This window comes from Cavia porcellus, unplaced genomic scaffold (assembly GCF_034190915.1).
Source record: "Cavia porcellus strain 051 isolate PalLab524CR breed Dunkin Hartley unplaced genomic scaffold, mCavPor4.1 scaffold_17, whole genome shotgun sequence".
Lineage (NCBI taxonomy): Eukaryota > Metazoa > Chordata > Mammalia > Rodentia > Caviidae > Cavia > Cavia porcellus.
The window spans coordinates 70,832,452-70,842,766 of NW_026947500.1; the positions used below are offsets into that span (position 1 = coordinate 70,832,452).

At 51.2% G+C, this 10,315-nt stretch overlaps 1 protein-coding gene across 2 annotated transcripts; it reads left to right on the plus strand.

Moving 5' to 3' along the window:
* Positions 1–4,866: 4,866 nt before the first annotated feature.
* On the plus strand, positions 4,867–7,814 carry Cenpbd1 (Putative CENPB DNA-binding domain-containing protein 1). Of its 2 annotated transcripts, XM_013150194.3 has the most exons (3): positions 4,867–5,149; positions 5,439–5,527; positions 6,017–7,814. In XM_013150194.3, exon 3 carries the CDS (start codon positions 6,145–6,147, stop codon positions 7,270–7,272), a length of 1,128 nt encoding a protein of 375 aa, XP_013005648.1. In that variant the 5' UTR covers positions 4,867–5,149; positions 5,439–5,527; positions 6,017–6,144; the 3' UTR covers positions 7,273–7,814. The 2 variants fall into 2 exon arrangements, with proteins under 2 accessions (XP_013005648.1, XP_004999543.1); XM_004999486.4 differs by lacking the exon at positions 5,439–5,527 and having other exon boundaries at positions 4,893–5,149.
* Positions 7,815–10,315: the final 2,501 nt, after the last annotated feature.

The window sequence follows — 10,315 nt, forward strand, 5'->3', positions numbered from 1 at the left end:
AATCCCAGCTCTCCGGGAGGCTGAGGCAGGAGGACTTCAAGTTAGAGCCCGAGCTGGGCAAGATCCTGCCTTAAAATTAAAGAAAAATAAATTAAAAGTGGACTGGAGATGAGACTCATGGCAAAGATCCGGCTTTGATCCCCACCAGCAAAACTCAAAGACGATCCAAAAACAAAACAAAACAAAACAAGCAGGAAGAATCGTAGAACACACACAAAAAATCCCCCAGGCCGCCCTGCAGGCTCCCACCCTGTGCCCTGGCCCTTCCTTCCTCCCCCTGGGTCCCTTCCAATTTTCTTTCCTTCCATAAAAAATTTTCTTCCAATAAAAAAATCCCCCCCCGCCCACAGGAAGCCCTGAGCTGCACCCCACCCCTTTCCTTGTCCTGCTTTGAGGCTTTTTGTCTCAAGGGAGGGATTTGCTATGTAGCCCAGGCTGGCCTTGAACTCGTGGAGACCCTCCTGCTTCGGCTTCCCCAGAGCTGGATGTACAGGTGTGCGCCACCACAGCAGACTATGGTTTGATAGTTTTGGCAAAAGCACAAACCCATTGCACCTTCAGACCTGCAGCGGACCTGGCGGCCACCTAGGTGGCCTTTGCACTTAGGGTCTCTATATTTTGAACCTGAAGCAGCACCCATCCGCCCATGGGCCAGTGGTTAGGTCTTTCTGTGACTTCAGAGATCCGAAGTTGTGCAGAACCAAGAACCAGCTGCCCACGAGGCCGCCAGGATCCTCCGGGTTACTCCTCAGGCCTCTGACAAGGCTGTGTTTAATGGCCTCCTTCAGGAGTGGCCTCCCTGCGCTGACATTTCTGGATAAACAGGATTTACTCCGCGACTGATCTTCTTTTTCTCTTCCTTTCTTTCTTTTTGGTGGTGCTGGGCATGGAACCAGGGCTTTGTGCACACCACCCACGCCCTCTGCCAGTGGTTTACCCCCACAGCCCACGAACGCTTTAGTTTTTGGCAACACTGTGGATCGAACCCAGGGCCTTTGCACTAAGCTATGACCCCAGCCCTTTGTATTTTACATTTTTATTTGTAATATATACACTGCCAAAGTGAGCGCTTTAAAAAAATTTTTTTTTGAGACAGGCTCTTGCTAAATTCTCCAGACTGGGCTTGAACTTGGGATCCTCCTGCCTCAGCCTCCCAAGAACTGGGATGACAGGCGTGCGGCCCCAGCTCAGCCCCATTTGCTACTTTGTGGAACAGGGAGTGTGAATGTTAAAATCAGGCAAAGCTGTGTTGCCTAAGTGCCAAATGGGTGTTGCTTCTAGCATATGTTCACGTCCCATGGGACAGCAGTGACATAGTCCCAGGTCCTTCGTAAACTGAGGCAGGAGGGTCACTTGAGACTAGGAGTTGGGGGCCAGCCCAGGCAGCCCAGCGAGTCTGTAGGACATCTCTCTCAAAGGTCAAGGGAGGAACGAAAGAAAGAAAAGAGAAAGACAGCAAGCAATGGAACAGGCCTGCCATTCCAGCACGGTGGGGAGGCTGAGGCAGGAGGACGCCAAGTTTGAACCCACCCGGGAGAATTCGCAAGGCACTGTTTTAAAATGTGAAATAAAAAGGGTTTAGTGCAATGCAAAAGCCCTGGGCTTGATTCCCCAGGATTGTCAACAAACAAACAAACAGAAACTAGAATCATCCTTGATTCTCCGCAGACACACTGAAGACAGAAAATCACCCATGCTGATGCCCAAGCTGGCCCCGAACTCCTACTCAGTGATTCTCCTGCCTCAGCCCCCTGAGTAACCCGGACCTGCGTGTGCAGCCCAGTGCCCGGTCCAGGCTCCAGCCTCGGCCTCTCGGCCAGCTCTCCCGCTGACTCACAGGCTCCGGCCAGCAGGGGTCTGAGTCACGGGGCGCCTTGCCTGGTACCCCTGTTCCCAGGGCAGAGCACGGAAAGGAGAAGTGGCACCACCAGGGCCCCAGGGCAGTGGGGGTGCGGTGCCAGCTCCCGCTGGGGTCGCCACCCGGCTGCAGAGCGCAGGACTGAGCCAGCCGCGGGGGCGCACGCCTGTCATCCCGACCCTCGGGAGGCTGAGGCAGGAAGTCTGCGGCCAGCCTGGGCTGCAAGGTGAGCTCAAGGTCAGTCTGGACCGCAGAGCAGGACCCTGTCTCAAAACGAAAAAGAAAAAAAAAAAAAAAAGAACAGAGAACTGGAAAGGAAACTGAAGAGGCCGGGCGTGTGTCCACGCGTGCGTGCGCGTGGGTGCATGCGCATGCGCGCGCGTTCTCTCCTCCCTTTGCACCGACCTCTGGCGCAGTCACTTTCACAAGAACTGAATCAGAGTAGGAGCAGCGTCCATCGCTTCCCAGGCAGTGCTGCCCCGACCTAATTACCTCCCGAAGGCCCATCTCCCGTCCTTTTCTTTTCTTTCCGTTTTTGAGATAAAGTCTTGGAATGTGGCCCAGGCTGGCCTTGAACTCCTGCATCTCTTACTGCCTCAGCCTCCCGAGTGCTCCAGTCCAGCCTGGACAACCTAAAGAGACCCAGACTCACAACAAAACAGTTTTAATGTTCGTAGCCCTGTGGCACAGTGCTGGCCTAGCACCTGCAAGACCCTGGTTCAATTTCCAGTACAGCTGAAAAAAAACAAAACAAAAAACAACCCCAAACAAAACAAAACTAAAAAACAGCTCCCAAAAACCTTCACAAAAAATACGGTGGCATCCACTTGTCATCCTAGCATCAGGAGGCTGAGGCAAGAAGAATGGTGTAAATTCAAGGCCATTCCGGGCTGTTCATGGAGACCTGACTCAACAACAAAACAAAACAAAACCAAACCACCCGCGGGGGAAAACTCCAAAAAGAGCCTTTGCGCTGTTTTCGCAAAGGGAAGGCAGCTGGCGCCCTCTTGTGGTGAAGACGACATCAACAGCCGTTTCTCCTTCACAGCAGGCGACGCGTTGATGGTCAATGCAGGATGATTTTCTGCGTGTCCTCAGCGAGAAGGTGGCGGTTTGGGAAAACGGAAAATACAACAAACGGAAAAACAAAGGCGATGTGGTCCTCACCCAAAGCAGCACCGTCCAGCGTGCAAGACAGTTTCAAATACGTAATTTAAACAGGGGAATTTCAGAGAGTCGTCGGAGGCTTCAACCAAGGGCCAGTTAGATTGCTTAAAAAGGAGGAGCGGACCCTGCCGCAATCCCAGCTACTCCAGAGGCTGAGGCAGGATCGCCAGCCCGGGGGGCCTTGGAAAACGGTCTCAAAACCAAAGCAGAACAAACACAAACACAAACACAAACCAAACATTCGCGATAACAAGAAGAAAAGGGTCAAGGATGCAGCTCAGGGGTAGCGAACCCCCAGTTTAATACCCAGGACGGGGGGGGGGCGCTCATTATGCACCGCTTCCAGAGGTGGCGAATCATGGCACGCGCGCTGCAGCGAGCTATTCGTTGTCATTAAAAGCTCTAGAAGGTTCGCCATCACAGTACATGCAGAAATGCCCATGGGATTACAGATGTGCACCAACCATGCCCGGCTAGTAATACGTAGTTAGCTTTGCTTTTTTCCAAAGGAATAATTATTTGCCAGTTTTTAAAAAATTTAATAAGACTTGCAGAATTTTTGCTTACACATACACAAACCCAAGAGGAAAGCAGAGCATTTGCCGGTTCAGATCCCAATAATAAGATCAAAGATCTCCATCTCACTTACGCCATCACCTGGTGTGTTGGGCAGGTGAACAGCTTGCGGAGGGGCGGAGCACGAGGCCAAGATTCCTTAACGGGACCCAGGCTAAGCCTGCAAAGGGAGCGCAAGGGCGGATCCTTGCGCTTGCGCTTCGGGGGCATCCGCCCACCCCTTAGGGGGCCCCCGGGCTCCGCAAGAAGAGTGGCTGAAAGCTTCACCGCAGCCCTGGAAAGCAGGACTGTGAGCAGAGCAGATGGGGTTGGGAAGGGGTTCTGGCCTTTCTGAGGCTCTCTGCACACCTCCACCCCCAGCATTGGGATGGAACCCAAAGCCCTTCATACTGAACTACATCTCAGTCTCTTTGTATTTTTTGAGATAGGGTCTTGCTAAGTTGACCAAACTGGGCTTGAATTTGAGATCCTTCTGTTCAGCCTCCCTAGAGTGCTGGGATGACAGGTGTGAGCCTCCACGCCTGCCATGAATCTGAGTTTCTTTGGATCGGAACCTTAATGCGACTCCAGGTGAGAGCGCCCCCCTGAGGAATAGCAAGTTGTTGGAGGGAGGAGTGTTTCCTCAAGGTGAGGAAGGGAAGGCGGGACAGGGTGAGCTCTTGGAATTAAATCTTTGGGCGTCTCTGCCTCAGGACCAAGGATGGAGTTTGTGGGCTCCACTTCAGCAGTCAGTCTGGCCCCCAAGATGAGATAGCGTGCATCCAATGAATGTGCGGTTTCCTAGTGAACTATGGGTGAAGTGGCTGCTTATGTCAAACAGTTGAGAAGTTTGCTTTTCTCCCTTTTAGAGTACTTGATTGAATATTGTACGGAGTGGTGGTGCACACCTGTAATCCCAGCACCCAGGAGGCTGAGGCAGGAAGATTGCTAGGAGTTCAAGACCCTCTTTCGCACCAAAACCCTAACTCTGCAGGACACTAAGTTCTTCCTCTTGGCTCCGTATGGCCTGGCCCTGACTCTATTCTACGCGATTGCTTCACTGGGCTCTTAATATGGAAATCCCTGAGCACCCTGTGACCCCGCATCCAGCAAGAAAAGCAGGAAGGACCTATAGTTACAGAAAGATGTCAGTTTCTGCTCTGGAAAGCCAAGAGTAAATATTTCTGAATGCACATATCCGCCTAGGTGGTGCAGGGGCGGAGGGGACGCTCTACTAGGGAAAACTACAACCCTGAACCTGTCTTGGCTGATCCGCGTAACCTCTGGTTAATTGGAGCTCCTGGTTTTCAAGATCCAGTGGGCGGAGCCTCAGAGTATCCAATCGGGGCTCAAGGCGGGGCCTGACGCTCATCCAATCAGGCGCCTGCCCAGCGTTCTCGCGGGATTTTAGTTTTCCACAGTCTTCTGGAGGTTTCGCGTCGCTGCTAGCAGTGGGCGGGGCTGGTCCGGCCCGCCATTGTAGCTCGGTGAGCTCCTCGGGCTCAGGACAGTTGAGGAGGACACCGGACCCCCGACACGCGGACACACGGACACCGCAATCAGGAAACGGTGAGGGCGCAGGGTCTGGATGGAGCCGGCCGGAAGTGGTTCTGACGGGACTCGCGCTCCCCGAGTCTGTTCTGAAATCCGGGACGCGACTCGGCCCTGGGTCCCCTCCGCCTCGGGCGGGGCGGGGTCGGCAGCCGTGACCCACGACCGGGTCCTGTGCGCCTCTGAGCGGCGACACAGCCCGCCCTGGAGCCCTCTGTGCAGGGACGGCGGGACACACGGGAGGCCAGACTCGGGGGTGGGGTTCCTGGGGTCCCCAAGGGTCACCCATTTCTTTTGCATCTTTTAGATGCCTAGAAGGCAGCGTCTCACAACCACATCTCTAAGCCAGCCTTGGCGGCGCACACAGCACTCAGGAGGCTGAAGCAGGAAGAGGCTGTGAGTTCAAGATCACCCTGAAGTTCATAGGGAAACCCTGTCTCAGAAACAAATAGCAAATCCACATCTCTGTCCACTCTAGCCTCACCCTTCCTAGGGCTGGCAGTAAATCCTTAGGCTTGCACCCCTTACCCCCAGTGACTACTCTCCACCTCCAGTGCACAACCTGAACAACTGTTTGGTGTTTGTTGTGCCTTTCAGACAGATGCAGTGTTTCCTTCATAATGTTTTCATAAAGCAGTGAATTGAGTTTGAGGATGACTACCAAGACTCGACTTGAAGAAATCTTTGTGCCTCTCTTTTGTTTGCATTTTTTTTTTTTAAAGACAGATATTGCTTTGTAGCTCAGGCTGGCCTCAAAGTTGCATCAATCCTCCTGCAAGCCTCTTGAGTGCTGGGATGACAGGTGTACACCACCATACCTGGTGCCATTAATATATTTTTGTAATCTGCCAACATTGGATTTATCTTATTTTTTTTCCCCTCTAGTGTTAACAGAGAACTTCCAAATGGATGCAAATTACTTTCTACCATCCTGTGTCATGACATGATGCCCTAAGAAATGACAGACTGAGTGCAGGACGGTGGCCATTGCAGCTAGGGTTCTGTGGTTCATCATGACCCCTCCCTGCACTAAAGCCACCGCTAAGGTGACCAGTAAGCGGCCCCGTCGGGTGATTGACCTGGAAACAAAATTAAAACTGATTCAGGACTATGAAGGCGGGAAACCAGTGATGGTCATCGCCCGCCAGTCAGGCATGTCGCATTCCACCATCGCTACCATTTTGAAGAACAGGAAGAAGGTGACAGAAGCCCTGAGAGGCTCTGCCTCCCTGAAGGCCACAAGGCTGACAAAGATCCGTGAGGGCCCCATATCGGACATGGAGAAGCTGCTGATGACCTGGATCGAGGATCAGACACGGCAGCGCGTCCACCTCAGCACCATGATGATCACAGCTAAAGCAAAGAGTCTGTTCGCGATGCTGAAGGAAAAGGCTGGGCCAGGCTACAACGTGGAATTCAGCGCCAGCTCTGGGTGGTTGAAACGATTCAAGAACCGCTACTCGCTACAGGACACCAAAGTGGGCGCCAATGTCTCGAAAGAACGTATGCCCAGCACCTGGAAGAAAACACTGCGAAGGTTCGTGCATGACTTCAGAGGGCTGGAGGCAGAGGAAGAGGAGGTGGCGCAGGTGAACAAGGCTATGGCTGAGGTGGTAACTAGCAGCTTTCCCCTGGCTGCAGATGAGGACACCAGCGAGGAACTGATGGAGATGGCACCCAAAGAACTGGCCCATGAGGAGTTGCTGGGACAGGGGTACAAGGTCAAAGAAGAGGCCAGAGAAATGAAAAGCAAAGGGGAGGACAGAGAAACAGCACCAAGAAGGTTCACGGTGACGGGCCTAGCGGAGGCCTTCTCAGACCTCAACCGGCTCCTTAAGAAGTTTCAGAGCATGGATCCCAACCCTGAGAGGTTCTCATCAGTTGAGAGGGGTGTCCGGGGTGCGCTGTCTGCTTATGAGCAAATTTATGATGCCAAAAGGAAACAGAAAAGCAGGGACAGAGTTCTGAATGGAGTGATTCCTCTGGGTGAGCTCCAGGCAGGTTCCTCAGGACCTATCCCAAAAAGTGGCATTCTCGTCATCGCTGATGATGGCACCATGCGTGTCATCAGCCCCAAGGACCTTGCCATGGGACGCAATGGGGAGGATAGTAGTGATGTCAATGACCCTGACCCTGTGTAAGCCTGCCTTGTGTGTCAGTTTTTGTAATGAGAAGTTTGAGTTATTTTTAAATTAAAAAAAAAAAGAGCCAGCTGCAGTGGTGCACACTTGTCATTCCAGCACTCAGGAGGCTGAGGCAGGAGGATTACTCAGAGTTCAAGGCCAGCCTCAACTACAGAGCAAGGTCTTGTCTCAAAAAACAATAACAAACAAAAAAAGGTTATAGAATTGTAGGGATGTAGCTCAGAGCACTTGCCTAGCATGTGCGAGGCCCTAGGCTCAATCCCCAGCACTGAAAGAAAGGAGAAAAACTATTTTTGTCTAGTTACAGATATTCCCCGTTTAATGACAGTTAATACAGCCAAGAGCACTGTGCAGACTGTGCCAGCTGGTCGGACTTAATGACGCAGTAATGTGAGCAGCAGTGTGGTTGTAGGGTGGCTTCTGCAGTACGGTGCTGTGATTTTTCCCAGTTGTACTGTACAGTACCACACTAGTTTTGTTTCACATTGTAGGGCTGCATGTAAAAGTTACGCAAATAAATGTAAAGTCCTCAGGTTGGAGTTTCCTTTGACCGTTTCTTTGTTCTGAATGTTATAATGTTCATACTGTATACAATTCCTCATTTAGCTGATTGAACAACCGAGGTACAGGACCATAGCTCGGGTGTTAAACGAGCACTGTCTGTATGTACACCACCTTATACTGAAGGTTATAGCTCCCTCGTGGTGGAAGTATCAAGCAGGAGCACTTCTGCACTCTGAGAGGACAGCAGGGCTTAGACACCAGAACCTCAGTTATGTCCGAGGTGTCTGCCTCAATGATGGGGGTTGATCTACCCCAGGCCTCCACTTTAATAGTTTAGCTCCCAAGCTTTGAATATGTTAACTTTTTTTTTGGTGCCTGGATTTGAACTCAGGGTCTTTGCACTAATCTATAGCCCCAGCCCTTTTAAGATTTTTTATTTTTATTTGAGACACGGTCTCGTTATACAGTTCAGGCTGATCGTGAGCTCACTGTGTAGCCCACACTGGTCTTGAACTTGCAATGATCCTCCTGCCTCGGCCTCCTGAGTGCTGGGATTACAGGTATACTCCACCATGCCCAGCTTTAAATTTTGTTTTAAAACAGGGTCTTGCAAAACACTAATTTGCCTAAGCTGGGCTCAAACTTAACCTCCTGTCTCAGCCTCCTAAAGTGCTAAGGTCACAGGCATGCACCCACCATGCCCAATTTATGTTAACTTTCTGAATGCCAGTTTCCCTTTGAATTATGTGTGAAGCAACACACACTTATCTGAGCTAGTTCAAATGTTTTCTTTTAAATTTTGAGATGTGGTTTCACTAAATTACCTAGGCTGCAGTTAAGACTTGCAGTCCTCCTGCCTCAGCCTCCTGAGGAGCTGGGATTACAGTTGTGAGCCATTAAGCCCAGCTAAATGTTTGCTTTTCTCATTTTATTCCATTATAGGACATTACTAGTACATAATTCCATGCACATCATAATTTATTACAGTGACATATGCCTCTGTTGTTGGAGATACTTGGGACGCAGGAAGATGGCCCAATTTGAGGCCAGGCTGGGCTTCATAGTGAGTTCAAGGCCAGCCTGAACTACATAGTGAGACCGTGTTTCAAAAGAAAAGGATTGAGCCGGGAGTGGTGACTCACGCCTGTAATCCCAGCACTGGGGAGGCTGAGGTGGGAGGATCGTTGCGAGTTCGAGACCAGCCTGGGCTATAAAGTGAGCTCAAGGCCAGCCTGAACTGCATATCGAGACCCTGTCTCAAAAAACAAAAACAAACAAGCAAGCAAACAAAAAAAGGAACTTGAGGAAGATGAGTGAGGTAAGAGGGACCGCAGCGCGTACAGAGTCAGGGCCCCTGCGGGTGAAGCTGTCATTGTTGGTCAGTTATCGCCATCCTTGGATAAATGTTAAAGACTATTTCCGGGGGTAGGTGTCGTTGAGCAGGCCCACAGCACGCACAAGGCCTTGGCTTCAGGCCTATGCACTGCCAAAAAATATTTCCAGACGGCTGCAAGCAGGGCGGAGACCTTGCTGAGTGCGCAGGCGCAGGGCTCTGGGGGCGGGACCCACACACTGGCACCCTGGTGCAGGTTGGGTATTTCCCTGGCCGGGCAGTTCTCTTGGGGTGCTGGGAAACCCTTGGCCTGAGCTCTGGGCCCTTCTCTCTCCCTCAGCAGCACCTGTCCCCAGGATCAGGAGTGCTAGTGGCATTGCCAAGCTGTGGGTACGCGGGACCTCAGTGGAGGTTGCAGATGCCTTGACTCATTTTTGTGCCCCTGCCCAGCTCACGACGGAAAAGGCCAAGTCTAGAGCACGGCCACGTGAGAAGTGCAGCGTGTAAAGTGTTACCTATCAGTGAAGCTATGAATTCAATCACTTTTGAGATAATTTAGCCTTTTTCATTTTTAAGTTCTTTTCTCCTGTATAATGTCCAGCTGATTAATATTATTTCAGTACTGGCGATGAACTCAGGGGCTTTCCTGAAAATGAGCCACATTTTCAGCCCTTTTAAATTTATTATTATTGTTATTATTATTGAAACTGGAGATCTAATGCAGAGCCTTTATACTGAGCTACATCCCCAGCTACTTATTTATTGACACTCGGGATTGAACCCAAGCCCTTTTGCACTGATCTATATTCCTATGTCCCCTTCTTTTTAAGATTTTGAGACAGGGTCTAGCTAAGTCACTAAATTACCCCGGCTGGGTATGAATTTGGGATTCTCCTGCCTCAGCCTCCCACAAGAGTGCTGGCCTTGCAGGCGTGGGTACCACGCCCGGCTCCTAACCATTTCTTTACAAGACCTGTACCAGTTTTTTTTCTGATCTAGAACCAAGTTCTTAAACGCAAATGTGGGACTAGGGTGCAGTTCATGGGTAGTGTTCGTTTACCTTGAAGCCCTGGATTCCAGCCCCAGCACTAAGCGGGGCGGGGAGGAGGGGCCAGAAAAACACAAACAAACCCAGTTTGACCAAGTCAGCCTGTGAATTCGAGTGGGCGGGGCCCCGTGATACTCAGCAACGCTGTCACTCAG

Coding starts and splice junctions, on each gene's coding strand:
- Cenpbd1 (XM_013150194.3), top strand. CDS start 6,145: ATGACCCCTCCCTGCACTAAAGCCACCGCTAAGGTGACCAGTAAGCGG.